Consider the following 27,633-nt stretch of genomic DNA (forward strand, 5'->3'; position numbering starts at 1 on the left):
GGCTGGGCCCTGTCCTAGTGACCTGCTGTGGATAGCATACATACTCATGGGACAGTTCAAAGAAAATGGGGCAAAAACAGAATTAATCCTATGACTGGGTGGCAACATTAAGCCTCTAGACTTGTTAGGCCTAGAAATTTGGCTTCTTACTGTTAGTAGTATGCAACTGGTTGCTTGCTGTGGGTTACTGGATACCTGCAGAATGCTGGCTAGAAAATTCTGGGAGATATAGTCTGAAAAAGTAATGTTTCACGCTCTGAGTCTTGTAATTATATTGCTACAAGGATATTCAGATAATTCATCTTTTGTAATTCAGATAATTAATCTCTTGACAGGAGACTTTTGTGTGGCTCAAGCCATACAAGTTTTGCTTCATACCTGGGAATCAAATTGGCTTTGTAGGAGGAACTATACTCCTGTACCCATCTTCTGTAAAGCACATTCTTTTTCTGTGGATCTTCCAATCCTAGAAGATCCACAGTAGGTTATCAGCAACTATAAGGAATGTGTTTTTTGGACTTGCATATATGTGTATAACAAAAATGGGAAACAGTGCAGCACACAAATATTTCCCAAACAAAACTACCGTAGTATTAAATTTACTTCTCTATTTTATTTTTTTTTTATCTAGAGAGCCAGTGTGGTGCAGTGGTTTGATTATGACTCTGGAGACCAGTGTTCAAACTCCTGCTCACCCATGAAAACCCACTGGCTGACCTTGGGTGAGTCACACATTCTCAACCTCAGAAAGTGCTATGACAGGGTCACCATAAGTCAGAAACAGCTTAAAAGCACACAACAATCACAACATTGTTGTCGATGATGATTGTTGTTGTTTGCTGTTATTATGTTTATTTGTATCTCACTCTTTCCCCAGAACTGGGAACCAGAGTGGCTTCACAATATTAAAAGAACAATACAACTAAAAACATAGAAACATTATTTATCTCACACTACTGTTCTTTGAACAAAATACACACCCAGTACGTAGACAGTGGTTGTCGCTCTGACCTGGGCCACACCATTATTGGCAACACACTCCCATAAGCCATGCTGCTCCTTGGTCAGTGGACGTAGGACCAAGCTGTTGTTCTTATCCACCCAGGCATTGGCCAGGCTCTTGCTGCCCATCTACAGGGGTCAGAAATACACCATGATTATGAGGAGGACAAAGAGAAGAAGGATGAGGAGGAAATTACTACTCCAGAGAAACACTATTCTTTGCACTGCTCAAGCCTACAGAAATTTCCAGAAGTCCACCCAGGATATCTTTATCTCCAAAAGAGGCATCTCACCTTTGTCCAGGAGATGATGGGTATGGGGTCACCTTGGGCAGCACACGGAATGAGCAGCTCCCGCCCCACCTCCTGGAAATATTCTTCCTTGGGGCACAGGATGAATGTAGGAGGCTCCTGGGACATAAACACAAGAGATTCCATGTAAAGAACATAACTGACATCCAAAATGAACAGAGCGGAAGATGGCGGTAGTACTTTCAAGCACCCTACCTGTTTTCAGGCCTGTGCTACCCAAAGAGTTCATGGTGAGCAGCAATAATACAAAAACATAGTTTGGATCACTGCATTTGAAGGGGTCAAAATTGATGAGGAAACCAATGTTCTGAGAATATTCTTTATTTTAAAAATTGTGGGGGTGATCATAAAATCATAGAGTTGGAAGAGACCTCAAGGGCCATCCAGTCCATCCCAGTCCAAACCCCTTCCATGCAGGAATATACAATCAAAGCACCCGGTGGGTGACCATCCACTGTTTGAAAACCTCCTAAAAAGGAGACTCCACTACACTACACTCTGAGGGAGTGTGGTCCACTGTCGAACAACTCTTACTGTTAGGAGGTTCTTCCTAATGTTTAGGCGGAATCTCCTTAGGTGATGACAGACTACAGAAATGAATGCCTCAAAGGAAGAAGAGGCTACTTTGTGCCACCTACAACTAATTTTGCATCTTACTTGAGGGGGAGAGAGGCAGGCTAGCAACAACAGGCCTCGCCTGCAAAGAACAAGAGCCCTCCTTCCGACCACCATCTTGAGGGGGAGAGAGGCAGGCCAGAGGCAACAAGCCTCAACTGATGGCTTTGTCTGCTTTGTACATGGTTTTTAAGGATTTTTGTTTAATTGTATGAGATTGCTGATGTCACTATTGATGTATTGTATTGCTTTGTGCTATAGCATATGACATGTAGCTTGTATGTTGTGAACCGCTTTGATCTGGAGGAAAAGTGGTATACAAATAAAATTATTATTATTATTATTATTATTATTATTACTATAAAAAATAAAAGTTTTCTTTCTCTTATCCATCTGCACACAGACGTACCATCCACTGCCACTCACCTTCAAGAGGACACGAGTGGGTGTAGAAGAGCCAGCTGTGCCATAGCTGTTGTATGGAGTGCAAGTGTACACACCAAGGGCATCATCATTGCTTGTGGCAATCAAAATGGCACCATCATGTTTCATTGACCAGCCTGGAAACTACAGGGGGAAGAACAAAAGAAGAAGGATCAGGAAATCAAACAAAACAAGTGGGGAAGCACTGGGAGTGGCTGGGTGCTGCATGGCTGAGGAAGTACCTTGCCTAAGTCCAGTGGCTGTCCATCTTTGGTCCAGTTGACAAAGAGCAGGGGAGGGTTGGCTCTGCTGGGGCATCTGATTATGCCTTGCATTCCTATTGGCAGTAGGATCTCAGAGGGCATGCTAGTCGCTTGTGCTGGAACTGCAGAAAGGCAGGATGAGACAACTTCAGACATTGGACTAGTAGGTTAAAAGGTGAGGAAATAAAACTAGTGTAAACTAGCAGGTAAGAGCAAAGGCTGTGTTGTGGACAAATTGGAAAATTTCTTTAAAAGTAATTAGCCACAGATCTATGGTCTCAAAGTAGTTAGTTATTTTATAAGTATGCCTACAACTAATGCGTTACTTTTAACAAGCTTTTTACTAATAAAAAACAACTAAAGTAACTAAACAAGATTTTAGAATACTAGAAACCACAAGTCTGTGATTTTTAAAAAACCCACATCTATGTGATGAGACTACACACACAAACAGTTAGTTAACCTTCAAAAAGAGTGGTATGTTATAAACCAGTGAGCCCCAAATTTTGGTCCTCCGGATGTTTTGGACTTCAGCTTCCAGAATTCCTGACTTGGCCAAGCTGGCTGGGCTCCTGGGAGTTAAAGTCCAAAACACCTGAAGGAGCAAAGTTTGGGCATCACTGTTATAAACGATGGCCAGAATCTTCTATGTACTATATAGTTATATAGTTACAAGGCAGTTACATAGTGAATTATGGAAAACAATTAGAAATACTAAAATACATTAAAAACAATTAAAAAACTATAAACAGACCCTTTAAAAATGTCAAAACCAGCACCACACAGCATTAAAAGCCCAACCTCAACAGTCTGTAAAGACCTGGTGGCACAAAACTGTTTTAACCTGCCGCCAGAAGGAAAGCAAGGACAGGGCAGCCTGACCTCCATGGGAAGGGAGTTCCAAAGTCTGGGAGCAGCCACCAAGAAAATCCTTTCCTTCATTCCCACCAAACAAGCCTGAGAAAGTGGTGGAAGAAGAGAGCCTCTCCAGAAGATTTTAAACTCTAATGGGTTCATATAGGGAGACAGGGTTGTTCAAATAGCCTGGACCCAAGCTATATAGGATCTGAATGCCACTTCGTAAGATACACTCTGAAGACCACTGTTCACTTAAATAATGTTTGCCACTTGGTTTGGCGATTATGAGGAAAACAAAGCACTTACATAGAACTGTGAGAAAGGCTGAGGCAGAAGGTGATTTTCTTAGTCCATTGCTGGGGATGCAAGTATATTGCCCTGAATCCTCCGGAATTGTTTTCTGAACTAAGAGACTCCCATCCACCAAAATGCGAATTCGCGACTGGAGGTGGCTGAAAGAGAGAAAGCTCAAAGAGATCAGAGGCCAGAAAGCTGGGTATATGTTGTCTGCCATATATCACATGAGTCATTCTCGTGATTCTTCCACAAAGTCTCCCACCTGATCTTACCTAAGGTGGAAAACATTGGTTTTTCCCTGGAACCAGCTATAAGTAAGATTGGCAGGATATGCCTCAGCTTTACATGACATGAAGGCATCTTGTGTGAGGTTGACTGTGATGTTCTGTGGAGGAACCACAATTACTGGTGGCCCTGGGGAAAAGAAAAGGGCCACACCGAATCAGAGGTGGGAATGTGAGGAATAGGAACTCATTCAAGGTTAAAATGCAAGACAAAGTTTCAGACGTTACACTGCCATACTTTGCTGCTGCAAAATAGATTCGTGACTATATCAAAATTTCTGGGCAATAACCTGGGGAGCAGGAAAAAGATGATGGAAACCCTTCCTGAAATCCTGAAGAGCTGCTTCAGTTTTAGTAGACTAGAAAGATGAGTGGTCTCTGACCTATGCTCCAGGTTTTCTGGCAGATGACCTCTTTAGCATTCATAAAGTCCCATGTTCAATCCCCAGCATTTCTAATTTTAAACCAATCAGATAGGATGTAATGGGGAAAGACTCTTCTCTGCCTGGGACCCAAGAGACATGCTGCCAGTCAAAGCAGACAATGATGAACAAGCTAGGAAATTATTCTGCCCTGGCATAAGAAAGGTTCCCATACTAAACTGCTGCTCAATCCAATTTAATGAAATGCCCTCCCTTTCTCCTGTTTACCTTGGACCAGTAGATGGGTTGTATGGGTGATGGTGCCCTCCTCGCTAGTAGCATGACAAGTATATGTCCCGGCAGCAGCCCGCTCCACACTGGTGAAGACAAGAGTCCCATTGTTCACCTAGTAAAAAGTACAACATTATTCAGGGCAGAAACTGGATGTGGCAGATTGGAGTAACTCTACATCATTCTGCCAAAAATGATATGCACGACATTCTCGGACTGCTTCAGTGACCAAGATGGCATCTCTCCTCTGAATGACTATCTGAAGTCAGTTATGGATTGGATGAGGGAAAATAGACTTAAATTAAATCCAAATAAAATGGAGGTACTCGCCATAGGCTATCCTAATCCGGGAATGGTGATAAGCTCTCCAATACTGGACGGGGTCACACTTCCCCTAAGGGACTATGTTTGTAGCTTGGGGGTGCTCCTCGACTCATTGCTTCACCTGTCGTCCCAGGTTGACGCAACAGCCAGGAGTGCTTGTTATCAGCTTCGGCTGATACACCAGTTACACCCCTTCCTGGAACGGTTGTACATTCACTTGTAACCTCTCGTCTCGATTTCTGCAATGCGCTCTACATGGGGCAACCCTTATGCCATGTTCGGAAGCTGCAACTGGTCCAAAACATGGCAGCCAGATTGGTGACTGGGAGTTCCAAGTTTGATTCTATCATACCTATCTTAAAATCCCTACACTGGGCTGCCTATTAGCTTCCAGGCACAGTATAAGGTGTTGATTATTACCTATAAAGCCCTACATGGCCTGGGTCCAGCTTACCTGAGGGAACACCTCCTCCCATGTAATCTTTCCTGCACTCTCAGGTTCTCAGGGAAGAACCTACTACAGTCATAGAGAACTAGACTGGTAACTACCTCCCAGAGGATGTTTGCTGCTGCCGCTCCAAACATCTGGAAGGATCTGCCAGATGAGATCCGCCAACTAACATCTTTCGAGGCCTTTAAGAAGGCAATAAAAACAAATATCTTCTGGTGGGCCTTCCCAAAGTGAGCCCCTAATTTCACTCACCACATGCCTAAATTATTTCTCTTCTTCTCTTCGGACCGATTCAAATGCCTTTGATATTATTGTTTTTTCTTTTTATATGCTGTTACCTGACTTGATCCAACAACAACAACAATAATAATAATTATTATTATGAGAAGCAGCCACAGTGAAATCAATCCAGTCTAGGTCAAGCAATGAAAGGAGTCTTGGGGTCAAAGTTTCAGTCAGTCCAGAGGTCATTACACAAGCCAACAGCAGTGGCATGACATTAGGACTCCAGGCGATGTGCACCACCCGGGGACACCATCAGAGGGGGTGACACTGAAATGTCAATAACAAGCCTGTTGGGGGTGGCTGAAGCGATGGAAAAAGAAGCAATCCTGACAGTAAGAGCTAGTCAACAGTGGAACACACTCCCTCAGAGTGGTGGAGTCTCCTTCTTTGGAGGTTTTTGAACAGAGGCTGGATGGCCATCTGTCAGGGATGCTTTGATTTTTGAGTTCCTACATGGCAGGGGGTTGGACTGGATGTCCCTTGTGGTCTCTTCCAACTCTATGATTCGTTTCGGTGAGTAAGAGGAGCAACATTCAACCAAGGATGCTGTCCCCATACTGCATGAAAATGGTGCACTTCTAAAATCTGCTCAGCTACATTGAGGTCTACAACTATGTTGTTGTGTGCCTTTGAGTCATTTTCAATTTATGGCAATCCTAAGGTTAACCTATCACGGGGTTTTCTTGTTCAGAATTTGTTCAGAAAGATTTGCCTTCCTCTGAAGATAAAAATGTGAGAGTTAACAAGTGGGTATCTATGGCCGAGCGGGTATTTTAAGCCTAATCTGCAGTATTGTAATCCACTGCTGAAACCACTACCCAATGCTGGCTCTCTAGGAACATATACTCCTGGCAAAAACAAATGTCCTAGGTGAATTCTGCAATTCCCAGTTTTGTAACAAAGCTACATTTAACTCACTTTAAAATGAGCGATGTCCATGCATTTGTTGGACCTCTTGCTCTGGACAGATACAGACAGATAAGACATCATACCTGCACCTTATCTCCACTTTCAATGGCTTGGTTGTCTCTTTTCCAAGTGATCACTGGCTGGGGGTTCCCTGCTGCTGAGCATGAGAGAGTAAGAGGATTTTGGTCTTGTACTTCCACGGAAGCAGGTGGGATTTCCTGGAAAGCTGGTGGAGCTGAAAGAGATTTTTTTTTAGAAGAGCGTGTAAACTAGGTCTTGCACATTCCATCTCTCTTCTCCCTCTATGTTATTTTAAATCACACAATGCAGGTGCCCCCTGCTTTTCACAGACTCATTTTCTGACACACCGCTGTTTCAACACTGCAAATTACAACCAAATTCTATTAATCTAGTTAGGGGTACATTCCTTCTCCTGGCCTATAGCAGCTCGCTTGGGATAACTCATACTTGCAAAGTAAGCAGAAAAGTGGGAAAATGCTAAGCTGACCATGGAGACTTGCTTGGGACCAGATGAGTGCTGGTTGCAAAGCAAATTGAGGGAGGGGAGGTACCAAGCCAACTATAGAGGCTTGTTTGGGACCATGGGAGCATTACTTGCAAAGTGTCAGTCAGCTTGATGCCTATTCCACCCTCTCAGTCATTGTGCACCATCTTTGATGTCTTCATTCAATCTTTGATCATTTAATCAGACTGTGGGAAACACTCCTTCAGACTGCATTCAACACTGTCAGAAAGTGGAATTGGTTGAAAAGTGCATCAGTAAGCGGTATAGAAATGTACTGGCTACTGCTATAAGTGGAAGCTTGGGGGGTTTTTTAGCTTGCAAATGCATTTTGTCCATGTAAGGAACACACTATATATTATTTCTGAAAGGATTCAAAAGCTAAATATAGTGTTATTTAATTTTTGCCTGCATTCAAAATTAATATAGTTTGTTATTTACATTTTTCAGCAGCCAAAATGTATTAGCAAGCTAAAAAAAAAAACCTGGGTTCCACTTTTTAATAAATTCTACCTTCTGACAGTGCCCCAGTTCCTAACCCGTCAGTTAAGCTGGGAAAATCTGTCTATGATTTGTTGTTGTTAGTGGCTGTCAAGTTGGTTTCCAAAGGACCATACACTCAGTTTAATCAGTTTGTCTTCTAGTAAGTATCCAAGTTTTATTTCCTCTTTCTTGCTGTTAAATGCTATGGCTTTGGCTTCCACGTATGGTGACTTCCAAGATACCGTGTTATTAAGAGACTTGCTCAGGTCTTGCAAACTCACGACTATGGCTTTGTTGACTGAATAAATCCATGTGTAATCTGGTCTTCTTTTTCTACTTCTTTCAAATTTTTATTGTCTTTTCTAATAACTCAAATCATCTCATGATTATGTCCAAAGTATGACAGCTTCATTTTACACATCTTCACTTGTAGTGAAAGGTCAGGCTTGATTTGCTCTAGGATCCATTCACTTGTTTTTTTAGCCGTCCAGCGCTAATATCACAACAGGAGTATGTGTAAGCTGTCACCCATGTTTTAGTTCCCTTGCGCATGGGAGGTAATTGGAGGTCACAGGTGGTGTGTTTGTGTGGTGGTGCACATGTACAGTGGGGAGGCAAACAAAAACATTACCTAACAGCATGGCTTGATGCCACGCTGTGTGGTCAGGCCATGCATGTTAGGACTGGTTTGGGAGTGGGCCATGAAGGTAGAGGTGTTTGACCCACTTTTGGAAAAAGCAGGATCAAGCAACTTTTTCTTGCCTATCTGCTTTGGCACAACTTTTTATGGCAGGTTCAGCATGTGGCTACATACTGAACCTACATACACCTCATTCTCGATACGGATATTTAAAATTTAAATTAAAAATTCAAGAACAAAGATCTATAGTTTCCAGTAACAGACAACTGGATCCCTCTGGAAGCTCACAGTGAACTTGACACCAATGTGGTACCTTCTACAAATGGCCTCTGTACATAGGAGATTTATTTGGTTTAGTAGTCATGGCTAATCCCATCTCCATAAACTTGCCTTATCAGATCCTTTTACCACTCCTGTCCCTACTATTAGATAGAATAAGGCAATTCCCTCAAACCTTGATGGCTACAGACTAGTAAGACACAGGAAAGAATGGAATCTACCGTTTGAAACCCACATACTCATGCAGTTGCCACTTAGGAGCAGTAAAAAATACTCCACCATTGCCAACATTGGGAAGCTGCTTCAACGTCTTCTCACCTACATAAAGCCCAACTGAATGGGGTGAGTGGGGCCATTTTATTTTCCATCTCACACAGCAATATGTCTTGGGCTGGACCAGGCCTTTGAAACCATGTGTGGGAGACCATACATGTTTACAGATACCAACACCTCTTGTAGAAGAAATATCCACAAATTAGGCATTAAGAAAATTAGTACTTCAGTATTTACTATTAATCACATTCACCGGCTCACCCTCACAGAAAAAATACATTACTACAGATCATCTAAATTTTACAAGAAGAGAAATAATTTTGGTCTCCCACACTTCTTCCTTAATCTCCTTCTTACAATCTTTTAATTCCATCTAGGAATTGAAAAATGTCAGTCAATTTAAAAGAAACCAGGACATACAATTGATGGTGAGGTGGATCCAAGTGCCATTCTGGAACTCATCATCACTATTGGGACGGTCCAGAAAGAGAACTCGACACTCGTACCAGCCCTGATCTTCTGCCCGCAGCTGCTCAATCCGGAGAGAGGCACCTTCATGGATCCGCACACGACCTGCATTGCAAACAAGACTGAATTAACTTATCAAGGCCATGATGTTCATCAGCACACTGTTTTGTAAATGATCATCACAAAGATTCACATACAGCTTTAACATAGTTTCAACACAGGTACTTTTTGCATTTTATTTCCATCTGACCTCACTGCTGACCTCACTCCTGCATACACAAAGATAAGGTGGATTTTTAAAATTCATGATTTATTTATCATCTGTACATTTTGTCTTTCCTCCAGTGAGCACACTGCAGCATACCTGCATTTCTTACTCTCCGCTTTATCCTCACAAGAATTCCATGATGTAGATTGGAATGGGTTAAGAAAGACCTCCAGTTAGTTTCATAACTGAACAGAGACTTGAACCTGAATCTCCCAAGTCCTAATCCACCACTAACATCACACTGGTTTTCTATACCTGCCAGATGATAATATAAACTACATGTATCTGATAAAGCAGATTCTAATCTACAGTATTTTGGCCACAATGGAAGTATAAGTCTTGAAGAAAACACACAAATTAATGCACTGAATTTAAAAGCACATTTCCCCAAGTTCCAGACCAGTGTGCACAAAGGCTATTCTGGCTAGGTACAATGGGGTTAATATGGCTACCACAGACTGGATTGTAGCTTCCATCTTTAACCATTGGTCATGCTCGCTAGGACTGATGGGAACTGCTGTTCAACATCATTTGGAGAACCATACATTCTCTTAAGTACAGAGGTTAATAAATTCCCAAAAGAAATATCAGAATGTGAATCTACCTGTATATCTAAAGTCTTTTAACAAAGTCTTTTTATGGAAGCCTAGTCCAGCTTTTCTTGTCTTTCATCTAGTTAGAAGTGTGTGTGTGTTTTCTTTTGCAGCATTGACATTACGGAGGATGGAGAAGGAGGGCTACAGAAAGGCTGACTTTCAATGCTGGACTGCAGTAGCCTGTCTGCAGCAAAGGGTGCAAATAAAGTTTGACCTGGGGAAAAATGGGGTTCTACTGTAGGTGATCCTGCTAGAGTTGTGTGCTTACATACGACAGGCAAGCTAAACAGCTGCCTCCAGAAACATTTACCGGGCGTGTATGAAGAGCAAAACTAAAAGAAAAGGGGGAAGCAGATTAGTCTGCCTCATCGGCCAACCTGGCATGTTGAAAAAGCAAAGATCTATAAACTTGGCCACCAAATTGGAAATTGTTAAGAAAAGTGAAGGGTGCTGAAAGAAAAAATAATAATTCTGAAATGCATTTTGGAATAAGCTTTCAAGTGGTGTCTAGAAGATTTCAATAGTCTCTGTTTACTTATGCAAGGCTTACCTCACCTGGTTGCTTCATTTCACACTGGCATGTTAGTTTTGAACAACAAGTTTGCAGAAGCATATTGAGCTACTCTTCTTTTTTTCCTTTTTTTTAACTTTTATGTATGGTGTAGAAACCTATCCTTATTCGTTCTATGTTATTTCCACCTCCAGACCAAAGTTTCTGTTTAAAGAAGTCACACCCAGGAACCCATCTGCTCTGTTAACTGAGGTATATCTGTACTCTGCCCTCTGAGCTGTAAGTAAAACCTGGACTAAGAGGATGTGAAGTGGCAGTGACCAATGAGGACCTGGTGAGATCCACCAACAGCACCATGTGAGACCCAGATCTTGCTCCTCCTCAGCTGGAAGCAACATCCCATCCCCCTGACGGTTATTTTAAAACTTGTCCAATCCACTGCCTCTTTTTACCAAAGTGAATAAGGTTTCTCATGCTTTCTATATCTCCAAATCCAAATTTAATAAGTCTAAAGTACTTTAAATCCAATAGAGTAAAATCACTAAGCCTTTCAAACCGATGTTGGTGCTAGCCTTTCTGTTCGTTACATTTTTATTAATCTCTCGATTTATTGCTTTATTACTCTTTTTCTACATTTGGTTCAGAAGGAAGGAAAGTTGCCATGGCGGAATTAACACAGCTGGGCCCAAGATTCCTTTCGTTCCCAACTTTAATACATTAAGTTTAAAAAATAAAAGGTGAATAAAGAGAAGATTTACGATTTATCTGTCCATTAAAAAGCTGCTTACCAGCTTTTCAAGCAGAGGGATAGGAAGGCTTGATAAAATCTAGCTGTTACAGACATTTTGGGTGACCGACGTTTACTGTTTTCAACCCTGCTGAGTTAAGGAATACTTGATTAATCTCATAAATTTTTTTTCTCTTGCCTGGAAAATACTTTACCAGTTGGCTTTTATCTCCAGCTAGAGAAAATGCTGCACACTTTCTTTCTTACCCCTGCAGAGTCCCACTAGAGTGAATGCATCAAATCTCCATCCTCTCCCGGAAGCGAAGATCTGTCATCCAGCATCACAACTTTGAAATGAGTTAATTTTCTTCTTGTCAGCTTTCTTCACCATCCAGCTCTCACAACCATAAATAGCGATGGGAAATCCAATGGCACTGACAATCCCAACTTTAGTATTCAGTGAGATATCTTTGCACTACAGGAGCTAGTCTAGGTCTTTCATAGCTGCCCTTCCAGGACTAGTCTTCTTCTGATTTCTTGACTACAATGTCCATTCTGATCAATGAGTGAGTTAGGGTATGGGAAAACTTTACTATTTCAATTTTTTAATCATCTATCTTTTCTTTTTTAGTTTTTTTGCAAGCAGTAAACCTGCCTTAGCACTTTCCTTTTTGACTTTCTTCAGTAATTGTTCCAGATCTTTGGTATTTTCTGCCAGTAGTCTGTGTTATCTTAAAATGTTGCTGTTCTTTCCGATAACTTCCACACCTCCTTTCTTTAATTCTGCACTAGGCATGATATTTTTTGCATACGCTGAACAGAGAGGGTAATAAAATGCAGCCTTGACTGACCCCCTTTCCAACTGGAAACCATTCTGTTTCTCTATATTCCCTTGCAACTGTAGCCACTTGAGTACAACACATCCATTTCTTTTAGAGCAATCCATGTGCTGGTCTATCGCCGTAATAAAGATGAACTGAACTGAACTGAACAGAGCAACCCATAGCTTTTTGTTACCTATACAATCAAAGACTTGTTGTAATCTGTAAAACACGGGCTGATTTTCTTCAGATATTCTTTGGTGCTTTCCATTACTCAATGTATGCTTGCAATGTGATCACTATTATTAATTCATGGTTTGTGCCACAATCTGCCCTGGTCTCATTTTTGCTGTGAGAAGAGAGCTTCTCCATCTTCTGTTTCCAATTATGTAGTCTGATTTTTATATTGTCCATCTGGTGATGTCCATATGAAGAATGTGTTTGCAATGAAGAGACAGCTGGCCTTGAAGACTTCCATCAGTTGAGCTCCGTCTCTTGAATATAGTCTGAATTTCCCTACAGTCTTCCCACTTTTGTGTTTCAGTTGACAATGATTAACAAGAAGTTGGTGTGTGATCAATTTCTTCCTTGATTACAGCACAGAATCTTAATGTCTTCCTCTTTTGCCTCAGTGGTTGGTGGATAGACTTGGATCACGGTTATATGAATGGCTATTTCCTGAAGTCTTACTCAGGCTTTGCATTATATCCTTTGACTGATTTTGCTACATCTCTCCTCTCTATAAATGCCACTCCATTTCTTCTTATCTTTTCATTACTTGAGTAACACACTGTGTAATTATCTGCCTAAAAACATCCAGTTCCCGTCCACTTTAGCTCACTCACAAGTACTGCAAATGTTTATACATTCCATTTCTTGTTTTACAATGTCTAACTTCCCTTGGTCCATGCTTCTCACATTCCATGTTGTGCAGATTCAGACTTTCCTTTCACTTCTGAGCACATCTACAGCTTGACTTCTTTTCTGCTTGAGTCCAGACGTGTCATCTGGGACTATCCTTTGCTCTGCCTTACCAGCTGTTGTGTACCACCTGTCCCTAACTCTTGTTTTCCTGGGCGGCAAAGTGGCCAATGCCAGTACAGTTGACTTCTGTAGATGAAGAAAGCAGCATGATTTTGACGTATGCGGCAAAGAGCAAAGTCATCTTCAGTAGGTCTTGGTAGCATTGCAACATTTGTGTGAACAGATAACAAGCTGGCGAGATGAGTGAGAAGCAATAAGCTACTGGAGGACCACGGTTTGTGTGCGTAATACAAAATGCTCTGCATCCACATGGCTAGCCTGCTGCCCTCAGGTGCAATGGAAGATGGTGTCCAAAACCAAAAGTGAAGCAAAGTTCAACTACTATACTGTTCACAGCTTCTCTATGTGGAATTGTGTTTGTGTGTACATGATCTTGTTTTTCACCTCAGGTAGAAAAATGTCTTCCCCTTTGTGAGTCCTGGCTTTCAGCCTACCCACTCTGTCAGGGATGTCCTGAGAAGAAGACCACCCTGCTGGTGTCTTCCTATTGCCCTAGGGCCCAGCTGGATCATGACCCTGGGAAGAAGCCATCTCCCTTTTGTGAGGCTACTGCTTGTGGAGCTGGGAACAGTTGGGGAAACAAAAGCAAGAGGCTGTCCAGGCCCCATAACTGTCAGCACCAGGGCAGGGGTCAATTAAACAGACATGAAGTGTTACACTGTGGGAGAAAGGGAAGAAGGCTGGGTTTGTGCTCCTGAAATAGTGCTGTCTCTGTGTCTCCTCTATTCAAAGGGGCTGTGTTCCATAAAAATAAAAACTCTAAAAGGGACTGTAGCAGATAAACAGTAACTACCTTGCTGAACCATTGACACTCTCCTTTGCTTGATGAAAAACCCAGTAGAGCTTTGAAAGCTTGCAACATATACATTGTGGAATTTGGTTGTCCCCATAAAGGTATCACTGTTTTGTGGATGTTGGCTGTTATTGTACTTCGCTATATGGCCAACACAGCTACCCCTGGCTATGTTTTCCGGATGTGAGGATACCACATTTCAGCTGCCACAAGGGAATCCTAAAGAGACAGCTAATGGACTGGGACTTTGAGGTTACTACCTCCAACAAAGGTAAAACTTTCTTTAAAAAACATTTGGACTGCATTGACATGTTTTACCTAAACTTTCTCCTGATGCAGAAGCATGGAGGCTTCCTGAAAAATTCAGTGTTCTCTTTCTATGCTATATGGCCAACACGGCTACCCCTGGATATCTTTTCTAAATGCCTGGATGACAGCCAATATTCCTAGAAGAGCATTACAGTAGCACTCCCTAACATTTTAACAAGTCTTATTTCTCTATATACAGTGGTCCCTCCACATTTTCTGAGGTTAGGGGTGAAGGACCCCCGTGAACGTGGAAAAACCTTAAATAAAAAAAAAACTATTCTTTTTACCTGAATGAACACCTCTCTAGGAATTTCCAGGTCTTCCAGTGCAACTTTGTGGTCAACATCTGCCAGAGGTTGACCACAGACTCATGCTGGAGGACCTAAAAATGTCTAGAGAAGTGTTTTCTTTGGGAATTTGTAGATCCGTTAGGGCAACTCTATGGTCAACATGTGGCAGAGTTGCGCTGGAGGACCTAGAGATTCCTAGAGAGAACATATTAATCAAATCCACAAATAATCAAATCTGCAAAAGTCAAAGCCACAAATGTGGAAACCCAACTGTATTTTACACAGAACATACACACCATCTTTGTTCATATATTCATCCACTGGGTAATGTTCTACCTGGTTCTGTCTGTATCTAATACTTCTATTAATGCTTCCTGATGACAAATGCAATGATGGAGGGTGCAGTCTTATCCATCTGATGAACACTAGGTGGAAAAGGCTGCTCTATGGCTCTTGGATATTTTTGTTCAAATCCTCCCTTTTGCTAAATTAATATTCTGAAACTAGTTCAGCTCTCCCTCAAATGGACCAGCATGAACTACCTAGCTTACAATACAACAGTGTCATAGCAGGACAGTAATAACAATTTACAGTGAGGTGCAACAAGCAAAAGAGGTCATTCTGCCATGAGGAACCATGCCTTCAATTAATATCAATCGACTCAAAACCAGAGAAGGCCGAAATGTCAGAGCTAAGCAAATAATGAAGCCATCTAGCTGGAGAGTTGGTTTTTGGAACACTATTTGAAATATCCCAACTGTACAGTTGGCACAGGGAATACAGGGAATATAGAGGGGGAAGAGATGAGCTTACAAAGTCCAGAGCTTTAAGATAAATCACTGTAATCTGAACCAATGGATTTAAAATATTACTCCTCAACCACCCACTGCTGACCCAGACTGATCCTGCTTTGAGTCCAACAGAAGCCTTGAGCTGGCATTTTAGAACAGCGTACAACTTATGAATATTGTTATCTATGTCTGGGTGAGGATCAAGCCTGTTAGCTCACTTTTAAAAAAAACAATAAATGTACTATAAATTGCAGCTATCCTATACAATTCACACTTCGTAGAAACTGTGTGATGGAATTCTCCGACTCAAAAAATAAAATCGTTCATAAACATTAGGAAACAACGAACCCTTCCCATGTATATATTGGTAAAGATAATATACAAAAATTAGATGAAACCGTTTGCAAAAAAAATGCATGTTCAGCAAAGTTGTGTTAAAAATATATCTGGAGATATCTGCATGTAGATGTGTATTTTCATGAAAACTTTTTTGTACAATGTATTTAGCCAATAAGAAAACAGTAAAAGCTGAACTTAAAATTCAAAAAGTGAGAAGCAAAGAGTAATTCAACTGAAGTGACCCACTGTTGTTGTTAACTGGTGTCAAGTCAACTTCAACTTATGGCAACCCTATGACCTTATCATCCACTGCCTTTTTCAGGTCTTGCAGATTCAGAGCTGTGGCTTATTTGACCAACCATCTGTGACGGGATCTTTCTTTTTCCCTACAGTTTTCCACCTTACCAAGCAATGTCTTTTCTCGTGAGTCTTGCCTCCTCATGATATGTCCAAAGTACAACAGTTTCAGTTTAGTCATCCTGGCTTCTAGAGAAAGGATCCTGTTTGTGCATTACACTGGTAAAACCTATGTTTTACACAGATTACAAGATTTCCTCCCTTGCTGCTCCCATGGTCATTTTACTCTTGCTGCCACCTCCACAGTTCAGCCATGGAAACCTGTTAGGTTACCTTGGTTGGGCAAGTCACATACTCTCAGCCTTAAGTGGATGGCAATGGCAAAAACCCCTCTGAAGAAACTTGCCAAGAAGGCGCCACGATAGGGTCGGAAACGACTTGAAGGCATACAACAACAACAAGCTACCTCCACACTACTATCTACACCCAAGACTGTTTATTTAAAAATATAGGAAAAATATTAACAACGTTATTGTGATAAGGGGCTCTTCCATTACCTGGACAACATAACTGAGGGGCATAGTATCTCCTCCGAGTAAACAAAAGATTAATGATGTTACATTTATTGGGGGTCAGCATCACATGGGAGCAACAGATATCACAACGGACAATTTCCCAATAGGGATGGCCAGCTTGGGAGAATTGTGGAAACTCTGTTATGCTTCTAAACACGAGGTTATAAAAAGTCAGGGTACAAAAACAAAGAGACCGGAGAGATGGGAAAGATTTTAGGAGTGATGGAGAGGCAGAGGTGCTGCTTGCCAGACCACTAAAATCCCCCTCATCAGATGCATGAATTCTATCCAGTTCTGGATAGAAGAAAGATGAGATTCTTAATGATAGTCCCCCCCCTCCTACCACTCCCACTCTGTGCCAGGACTTTCCTTTCCAACCCTTAAATTATAGGGCCAACAGATTGGGCTTCCTACTGCGATCACCTAATGGCCCATTTTGCTGGTGATGGAAGAGGAGGAGGATAAAAAAAAAACCCAAGGATGCAGTCAATACTACCAGCCTAATCCTGCCTCAGAGCTATTTATGAGGCCTCTAATCGGCTCAGTAACCTTGCAGGCAGTTGGCGCAGAAATTAACAAACACTGACAGTGTGCATATACACAATGAAGCCTGAGAGTCCCCAACCGGTCAGCCAACCTGACCCTCTATGTGCTCCAATAGATGACCTCTCAACTTCTAAAACAAATAATTCCAAAGGGAAGGCAACCTGCATCCCGCATACATATCTGATTCACACCTCACCCACCCCAAATCTTTAATGAAGGCAAGTGTACTGGATCAAATACTGCCCCTGGATTTCCTAGAATGCAATGGAGAGAATAGACTGTAGCTGTCACTGATGGCTGCCATTGAGTTTTTCTCCAATGTGCCCCACTGGGACTTTGTGGTGAAAAGAAAACCACATTTGGTTGCACAGTGCAGGTCCCTGTTCTGCTGGACCTCTCAGTGCCTTTCAATACCATCGAACACTATCCCGGGATGGTTTCAGAAACAAATGTCAAAACAGAAACAAGGTACGAACAGTGGAAACTATCTATTATATATGCAGCTTATAAATACAACAAAATTGCTCATTCAAAGTCCAGTGGTATTTCTAGTTCTTCAGGCCTTTGCTGCAGACAACATGTAGTTGCTACCTGAAAGATTGCCTCTTACTGGTAATTTATTATTGAAATAACAGCCTCATTTTGCTACTTGAAAGATTGACACTGGCTTGCAATACATCACTGAGACAAAAACTTGATGATGAAGATTAAACAGAACCCCATTTATTACTAAATATTATTCCATCAGCATATGGTTGGAACTACATCTTTTCTACAGCAAAGGCCTGAAGAACCTGGAATACCACTTTTATTGTATTTATATGTATAATGGATAGTTTCCACTGTTTGTCGTATGGTGTTATTGTAAATATAATTTAAAGTATGAAGTTCCAATAGTGATTTCATTGTTGTAATATACCGTACTTAAGGATACATAGCACCTTGGCACCTTGTTAGTCTCTCCCTTTTTGTTTTGGCTTTCAATACCATTGATCATAGTATCCTTCTGGGAAACTTTGCTGGGATGGGACTTGGGGGCAGTTTTTCAGTGGCTTCGTTCCTTCCTGAAGGGGTGAACCCAGAAGGTGGTGCAGGGGGACTCCAGTCTGACCCCTTGGGCTTTGGCTCAGAGTTCAGTTCAGTCCTAATGTTATTTAAAAGATACACAAAAATTCTCAGTCTCATCACCTGCAAACAACATGGCCAAGCTGTCTAGAAACTGGCAGAACGGTAAGCAGGGTCCAAGCAAAGGGCAAATATCAACTTCTTCAGGCTAGAGGCAGTTCCAGGATGCTATAACTTAATGCCAAGTCTACTTCTAAAAATAAGCCTTCTCATGTGTAAGCGTAAAGAGGGACTTAAGTCTAATACAAGAACAAACAAACAAAAAAAGATGCCAGCCACAGATGCTGGTGAAATGTCAGGAAGAAACTCTTCCAGAACACGGCCACAAAGCCCCCAAAACCCACATTAAACTATATATGTGGGCATGAAAGACTTCAACTTTACAAACAAAAAAAGAGTAAGCTTCAGCTTTGAGAAACACTGTTCTGGCTGGCTGCTAATGGACATCTGGGTCTGAACCTCTACTTCATTTTATTTTTCACATCTGAGCAACTACCATTACCATTTTTCAAATCTGAGCAACTGAGGGATATCACATGCACGCTCTCTCCTCTGAGAAGCAGTTTTGCCATTTGGGAAACTCAAAACTTGAGATAGTAAGTAGATGGCTTTTTGTGGGTTTTTCGGGCTGTGTGTCCCATATCCCAGCAGAGTTTATGCCTGACGTTTGGCCAGCATCTGTGGCTGGCATCTTCAGAGAATGCTGGCATGGAAAAGAGCTCCCACAAAGAACTATGGATGCCGGCCATGAAAACCTTCGACTTCACATGAGTAAACAGATGGTTTTATTTTATTTATTTATTTTTACATTTTTACTGTGAAAGGTTTTATCTTGTAAGCCACCTTGGCCCCCTTCCTGGGAGAAAGGCGGCATAGAAATGTAATAAATAATAATAAAAATAATAACTGGGAAACAATCAAAGAAGAGAGGAGGAAGAACTCTCGGTTTGAATTCCAAAATCCAGCCTCCCCATCCCACCCAAGCAAACAGCTTCATTGTTCCAAATAGTTTAAACCCAGTTTAATGCAGGGGAGCTGACTATCACTCTCTCCTTTTCACCCTGCTGTCTAACACCCCTTGCCTCCCACTACGTTCTGCTTCCTTCACTAGACCAACGGCTTTTGCAGAAAGAAAGGAGCCTAGCAACAGCTACTGCTCAGCAACCACGTTTTTGACAGGCACACAAAAAACACACACACACACACCCCTCGCTGGCCACTCCTAGGTTAGAAAGGCAGGAGAAACAGCATAGGGAGAGAAAAATGACTTGAGGCAAGGGGGAGGGCAGACAGTGTGTGTTTGCAATTTTCAGAGTAACCCTGTTAGTTTCTTGGAGCATATAAAGGAGGAAAGAAGGGAAGAGAAGGGGGGGAAAGAAATGTGACAGCACCTTTAAGATTTATATTAGCACAAGCATGTCTGTAATGTGTGTGTGCATGCGTTGGGTAGGAATCATAGAGTCACAGAGCTAGAAGAGCCCTCAAGGGCCATCAAGTCCCTGCTATGCAGGAACACCATCAAAGCACCATCCAGCCTCTGCTTAAAAACCTGCAAAGGCGGAGACCCACCACTCTCCGAGGCAGCATCTCCCACTGACAAACAGCTCTTACTGTTAGGAAGTTCTTCCTAATGTTGCGTTGGAATCTTTTTTTTCCGGCAGTTTGAACCCACTGCTCTGGATCATATTTTCTGGAGCTGCAGAAAACAAATTTGCTCCATCTTCAGTATGACATCCCTTCAAATATTTAAACAGGGCTATTATTATCACATCTTAACTGCTTCATCAGGCTAAACATACCACTTTGACTGATTTATACTTTAGCAGAAGCTTTTGTGGGAGCCAGCTTGGTACAGTGGTTTGAGCGCTGGACTACAACTCTGGAGACCAGGATTCGAACCCTCCACTCAGCAACAGAAATAGCAAATACATTTCTATACCGCTATCAGTGAACTAGCACTCCCAAAGCAGTTTACAATGTGTAAGTCAACTGCCCTCAACAAGCTGGGGACACATTTTACTTGACCTACGAAAGGATGGAAGGCTGAAAGGACCTTGGAGCCCTCCTCTAGGGTCAAACTTACAATGCTGCGGCCACAGTACCAGCATTTTAACCACTGTGCCACCATGGCACCAGGACTCAGCCACGGAAACCCACTGGGTGACCCCGGGCAAGTCTCAGCCACAGAGGGAGAGAAAGGCAAATACCCTCTGAACAAATCTTGCCAAGAAAACCACATGAGAGGTTTTCCTTAGGGTCACTGTAAGTTGGAAATGACTTCAAGGGAAACAACAACAACAAGCTTTTGTGGCTACCAATGCACTTACCCGGTCATTGCATATGAGGAAGTGGATTGATATCCACAAATATAAATAAATATAAATATATCCACAAATATAAATCAGTTGGTCATAAAAGGACTGCTAGATGCCTTTTTTCTCCCCATCCTTCTGCTGCAACACAGACTAGCATGACTACTTCTTTGAAGAGGGATGGTTTCATCTTCAAAAGAGAAGAGCACCTACCATCGCCACACACCCCTCTCTCTTCTCCTTTTTTCAGCCTTACTCAAAGAAATTCCAGGGAGAAAGGGAGGGCAGGGAGGAGATCAGCTTGCCTTGAGGCAGGCTGGAGTGTCTGCTGCTCAATTCGTGCTCCTCACAGCAAAGCCTTTCTTTCCTTTTCTGGTACCTCAGTGAGGACAGAAGGAGCGAGGAGCTGCCAGTGCAGCCCCTCATATTTTGCAATTGGACCAGAGAACACTCCCACCCCCTTTTTGGCTCATCATTGATTCTATATTGAAAGTTAGTCTGACCTGATCTAAAAGCAGTCTCCTATGTCCCACTGGAAGGACAACACAGTGCCTCTCACTGGAAGTCTCTTACTTTTTTAAAACAAAATTGTGTTTTATTGTAATTTTTTATTCACAAACAATCGCAGTTACTTATATTGAAAGATAGTCTGACCTAGTCTAAACCATCAGGAAGCCTTAACCAGCCTTTAAACCTCTGAATATCTGCTTTCCCACCATGAAACCTTAAAAAGCTTTTAAAACCCCTTGATCTCTCCCTTCCCACCACAGTCTTAGCCAGCTTTTAAACTCCTCAATCTTAAACCTTCCCACCACCTCCATTTTAAACCTTCCCAACAGCACCAGCTCCTCCTGGTGGGAAGCTGCCAGGAAGAAAACCCACGTGTTTAAAATGAGGTGCTAGAGAAGACATCTATGGACACTGTGGACTGCTGAATAGACAGTCTGTCTCTGCAGGGAGCTGGCAAGCAGAGCTATTTCAAGTGATCAGGTGTCTTTTATACGCAGGCCCAAGAGAGGAAAATCCAGATCACTTGCCAGCCCACTGCAAACAACTTGCCTGGTATGAAGTTGAAGGCTTTCACAGTCCGCATCCATAGTTTTCTGTGGGGTTTTCAGGGGCCCTGAAGATGCTAGCCACGGTTGCAGGAGAAATGTCAGGAATAAATTCTTCCACAATGCAGCACACATAGCCCAAAAAACCCACAGAATACTTGCCTGGTACTTTGCAGACATAATCGCTCAGCTGTGCTCTGACTTGGATGCTAAAACAGATACAGAACCAGTGGATGTAACTCTGGCCCCTGCTTGTCCAGAGACAATGGCTACTTTTCAGTTTTTGCAACCCAAGGATGTGGCTAGGATTCTGGGAGAGGTGAAAGCCACCACATGTGTTCTAGATCCTTGCCCTTCCTATCTTATCCAAGAAGCCACAGTGGGAATAGCTGAGTGGGTACAGGGGGTCAATGTGCTGCTAAAATAACACAAAGTTCCAGCTTGCCTGAAGGAAGCTGTTATAAAACTATTACTAAAGAAGTTATCCCTGGATCCCACCATTCTGGATAACTACTGGCCAGTCTCTAGCATTCCATTTCTAGGCAAGGTTCTGGAGCATGTACTGGCCTAACAACTCCAGAGGGTGTGGATGAAATGGATTATCTAGACTCATTTCAATCTTGTTTCAGGCCCAGTAATGGAACAGAGTCAGGTTTGATTGCCTACACTGGGAGCCAGGAGCTAGGCAAGGGACGTGTGTCCCTTTTGCTTCTGCTGGACCTCTCAGTGGCTTCCGATACCATCAACCATGGTATCCTTCTGGGTCACCTTGCTGGGATGGGACTTGGGGGCACTGTTTTACAGTGGCTTCATTCCTTCCTAAAGGGGTGAACCCAGAAGGCAGTGGAAAGGGACTCTAGTCTCACCCCTTGGCCTTGTGGGATCCCTCAGGGTTCAGTTCTGTCCCCATGTTATTTAAAATATACATGATACTTCTGGGAGAGGTTATCCAGAGTTTTGGGGTTCAGTGCCTTTGGTACCCAACTCTATTACTCCATTCCACAAGCCAAGGAAGTTGTTTTGGTCCTAAAGCAGTGCCTGTCATCAATAATGGAATGGATTAAGGCAAACATCTTGAAACTTAATCCAGACAAGACACAGGTGCTCCTGGTCAGTCAAACGGCAGGTCAGGGAATAGGGATCAGCATGTGCTGGATGGGGTTACACTCCTTCTGAAGATGCAGTTACACAGCTTAGGTGTGCTCCTGGATCCAACTCTGAGCCTAGACACTCAGATTTCAACAGTGGCTTGAAGTGCATTTGCACAATTAAAGATTGTGCACAAGCTGCACACATTCCTTGGGGTGTCAGATCTGGCCACAGTGATACTTGCCTTAGTATGTCCCAGCTGGATTATTGTAAGACACTCTATGCGGGGCTGCCTTTGAAGAGCGTTCAGAAACTACTAGGATGCTGGTTACAGAGAGCAAGCAACTCCCTTGTTGCAACAGCCCCACTGATTGCTGGTCTGTTTCCAGGAACAATTCAAAATGCTAGTTATGATCTTCAAAGCCCTACATGGTTTAGGTCCAGGTTATCTGAAGGACTATATTCTCCACTGCAAACCAGCCCATACATACTCTGAGATCTGCTGGGGAGGCTCTTCTCTCTGTCCCACTTCCTTCATAGGTACAGGTACATCTCTGAATAATATGCAGCTTTACATAATCTGCAAATCTGGTAGCAACGGGAGAGGGCCTTCTCAGTGGCTGCCCCCAGGCTCTGGAACTCTCTTCCCAGATACGTTACACCAGCACCCTCCCTACATTATTTTTGCAGACAAGCAAAGACTTTCCTATTCCAACAGGCATTTGAGGAATGATTATATAAGACCTATCTTACACAATACATTGGATACTGCTAATTATCTGCTGGTGTGAGTGTTTGTGTTTTAGTGATCTGTGTTTTCACCTGGTTTTCATTTTTTTCGGGTTGTTTAATTGTCTTTTAATTTTTGTATCTGGTGGATTTTTAACAATTTTTTTTTAAAATCATTGTAAGCTACTGTGTCCCAATCTGGGGGAAAGGCAGGACAGGAATAACAACATATTTTATTTACAGAAGGCCTTCATGATACATGGCTTCATTTGACAAATTATTACAGACGGCCCTCCTTATCTATGGATTTTTTATCCATGGATTCAAGCATCCACAGCTTGAAAATATTTTTAAAAAGTATAAATTCCAAGTAGCAAACCTTGATTTTCCATTTTATATAAGGGGCACCATTTTGCTATGCCATTATATTTCATGGGATTTGAGCATCCATAGATTTTGTTATCCAAGGGGAATCTTGGAACTAAACCCCAGTGGATAACAAGGTCCCACTGTATATGGATGCTTGGGTGGGAGGGTATAATTAATGAGAGGGAACAGAAATGCTAAAACTAAAAACAGTATTTTAACTACTGTATATACTCATGCATAAGTCTAGAAATTTAGGTCAAAAAATTGACCCAAATACCTTGAGCCGACTTATCCATGGGTCAGTGTAAGTACTGTATCTTAAATCTTATTTAAAAGGAGGAACCATCCCCTGGTGAAAGGCAAAAGTATAATCTGTCCTGGAAGCATCAACCCCCTCAACTCTCTCATTCATCCAGCCTTAAGAGTGAGCACAAAGATTTAGGCCTGCTGCAATTTTGTACGTTTTTTTGACATCCTTGCTTCATCTTTTAGATCCTCTCCTATATGCCCATAAGTTTTACCCTCAACTTATCCACAGGTCATATAAAAGTCCATAACTTTGGTCCCAAAACTCGCCCTCGACTTATACACGAGGTCGACTTATACTTCATTAACAAATAGTATTTGAGCAGTAGTACAAACATCCTGGTTACTCACTCATATTGTGAATATTCTAATATTTAATCTATACTTCTGGGGAAAAAGATGCTTTGCTTTCTCTCTGCAATTATAACCGTTGCCTCTTCCTATTGTCTGAATTCTCATGAATCTGCCACTTTTGTCCTAATTCCTGACTGTTGACTTAGTTGGCTGGGGCTTCTGGGATCTAAAGTCCAAAACAAATACAGTGGGACCTTATTATCCGCAGGGGTTTGGTTCCAGGATCCCCCATGGATACCAAAATCCGTGGGTGCTCAAGTCCCATTAAATGTAATGGCATAACAAAATGATATCCCTTATATCAAATGGCAAAATCAAGGTGTGCCTCTTGGAATTTATATTTTTTCGAATATTTTTGAACCATGGATGCTTCAATCCATGGATAAAAAATCTGTGGATAAGGAGGACTGACTGTAGAATGATTAAAGTTTAGGAACCACTGGTCTAGTTGGTTCCTTGCATTGAGCCATCCACTCCCCAAAAACTCATGCAACTACGGTAATCAAATTGCAGGCAATTTCACTGTCCAGAAGGTGGAAAAAGCAACAAGGGTGTCAACTATTTTAGATCTGATCCTAACCAACAGTGATGACCTGGTTAATAGAAATGGGACAATCCTTAGGCGGGAAAGACCATGTTCTCCTGGAGTTATACAGCAGAAAGGTGATGCCAAGTATAGCCAGACATGCATTACAGAAAACTGATTTCAGCACATTTAGGGAAGTATGAAGTGTAATCTTGTGGTCAGGAATACTGAAAGAGAAGGGACAGTCAGATACTGAAGGCATAATTTCAAACAGTTCCAATGAGGAGGAAAATTGAAAGCTATTCTCAAAGGAATATGCAAGAGGTTCAGCTCATTTCTCTGCAAAGGAGGTTGACCCTTAATTAAGCATCTCCCCAAAAAAAGCTAACATCTTGGGAAACTACACCTAATCCAACATTCCTGCGTGTGTTCAAAAAAGAACTCACTTTCTCCAAGAAACCTTTGGCAAATGCCACTAGCCTCTTACAACTTAATCCTATCTCCATTAAACGCAGTAATGTTAGTTGTGCTTATGTCCCAGCTTTGTGCAATGAGCTCAAGGTGACATCCATGATGCTTCTCCCGCCCTATTCATTTTTTCCTCACAATAACCCTGTGGGGAGAGGCAGAGACAGTGAGACTGGATCAAGGCTAATGTCAAGAGTTGCAGATGCTTTTGTCCTGCCATAGTGTAGTAATCAGATAAGTAGTAGTGACAGTATGTTGTAAGAATGTTTTAGAACTGCGCTTTAAAACTGTGAACTTTGTCCAGGTGCTGAGATAAGCCAGGAAAGGAGGTGAACATACCCAAGGCCGTTTGATAGAAAGCATCTGGCTATAACAAGAAAGGAAAGAAGCAATGGCAGGAGAAATGTGTTTAAGAATTTTAAGGAATAAGAATTAAGCTCGCCTCTCGTTTCAATTGTGTGCAGTTTAATTATGTGCTTGTAACATTTGTTGAGGCAGTTCTAAGAATGAAAGTCACCAGAGAGGACCTATAGTTTCTTAATAAAGGCTTCTGACCTTCTACTACTGAGTCTGAATTTCTGAATTTAGGAATCCTGCTCAACTTATCCAAAATTGTGTGGACTAGAACCTGCATCTTCCAGGCACTAGATGGGTACAAAACACACTGCAGAAATAATCTAGTTTGAGACCACTTTAATGGCCCTGGATCAGTGCCAGGGAATCCTGGGAATTATAGTTTGTTGTGGCACCAGAGCTCTCTGAGAGAGAAGGCCAAATGTCTTACAAAACTACAGCTCTCAGAATTCCCTAGCATTGAGCCAGGGCAGTTAAAGTGGTCTCAAACTAGATTATTTCTGCAGTGTGTTTTGGACCATATTTTTTCCTCATTCACACCTGACTTGCCTTTCCCCTTCTGTCCTCTGCTGTCCTAGTTCCAGGGTAAAGACCTCACATATTTGTTTAAGCCACCACATACAGAAACAAATATATAATCTTTAGAAACTACACTAAGTATGACTACGGTATACAAATGTGAATCAGAAGAGAAGAGAATCCAAATCCAGATCAGCTTCCCTTAAAGAATGCTCCTTGAAACTGATACACAAATGGCACCTCATCCCAACTAAATCAGCAAGAATTACAGGTAGCACCATCTTCTAAGTGCTGGTGGGGTTGTGATTGTATGAGTACATTTACACACATGTGGTTACATTTTGGCTCTCTGTATTCTCAATTATCTCAAGTATCACAAACCAAAGCCTTGTTCCTTGCCCTGAGTTATTATTTTTGTCTGTATCTAAAGGTAATAATAAGAACTTAAAATATAAATATATAATTTGTTTCCTTCTTGCTATTACTCAGTTGGAAATAGCACAGAAGTGGAAGACAGGCTGCTTGCTCATGTGTGGGCCTCCTATGCATGTATGTATGTCATCCACAAAGGTCAGCCATAGAAGAATCTTCATTTCACTCTTCAGACACTGCTATGGATGCCCTCCCACCAACATATTTCTTCTACCTTCTAATTACAACACGAACAAGCCTCTTGCCCACACTACCACCTTGGTTCACATGCTTCTCAGGGGAATCTGTCGGTGGCCCATTTTAAATACCTGACAGCAGAACATCTCCCTCCTACGCCACAGCTGTTCCTCCTGCAGCCCCATCGCCAAATCCCCAATGCTGCCAGTTAATAGCTGGGCAGAAAATCCCCTCCTAGACAACAACCTTGAAATGACCCACCAGGACCGAGGCTCAATACAACAGTGTACAAACGGCAGCACACATACACACAATCCAGGCCCTGACATACTTTAAGTCTTTGGAACTCTTGGGTTACAGCTTTCTGCCTTACTGAAAAGGATGAGAGGTGCCGTTTTCAACAAAGTTAAGCTGCTAGACCTCAAAATAATAAATACTAATAAAATACACAAATGTTTATACACACACACACACACACACACACACACACACATATACAGTCGGCCCTTCTTATACACCGATTTTTTAATACAAGGATTCAAGCATCCACGATTTGAAAATGTTCAAAAA

General features: G+C 42.0%; 1 protein-coding gene across 2 annotated transcripts in view; it reads right to left on the reverse strand.

The window, feature by feature from the left end:
• Window positions 1-27,633, reverse strand: part of IGSF9 (immunoglobulin superfamily member 9) — a 68,032-nt gene that overhangs the window by 27,249 nt on the left and 13,150 nt on the right. For both annotated transcript variants that reach the window (XM_089483559.1, XM_089483557.1), the window contains exons 4-12: window positions 9,294-9,446; window positions 6,759-6,910; window positions 4,704-4,821; window positions 4,042-4,183; window positions 3,779-3,924; window positions 2,594-2,736; window positions 2,355-2,495; window positions 1,296-1,412; window positions 981-1,131 (exon numbers count right to left, since the gene is read on the reverse strand). In XM_089483559.1, coding sequence (XP_089339685.1) covers window positions 981-1,131; window positions 1,296-1,412; window positions 2,355-2,495; window positions 2,594-2,736; window positions 3,779-3,924; window positions 4,042-4,183; window positions 4,704-4,821; window positions 6,759-6,910; window positions 9,294-9,446 — 1,263 coding nt within the window. The remainder of the gene's footprint in view (window positions 1-980; window positions 1,132-1,295; window positions 1,413-2,354; window positions 2,496-2,593; window positions 2,737-3,778; window positions 3,925-4,041; window positions 4,184-4,703; window positions 4,822-6,758; window positions 6,911-9,293; window positions 9,447-27,633) is intronic.

This window comes from Sceloporus occidentalis, unplaced genomic scaffold, assembly GCF_023333645.1.
Source record: "Sceloporus occidentalis isolate IW3139 unplaced genomic scaffold, rSceOcc1.0.p SCAF_20, whole genome shotgun sequence".
Taxonomy (NCBI): Eukaryota; Metazoa; Chordata; class Lepidosauria; order Squamata; family Phrynosomatidae; genus Sceloporus; species Sceloporus occidentalis.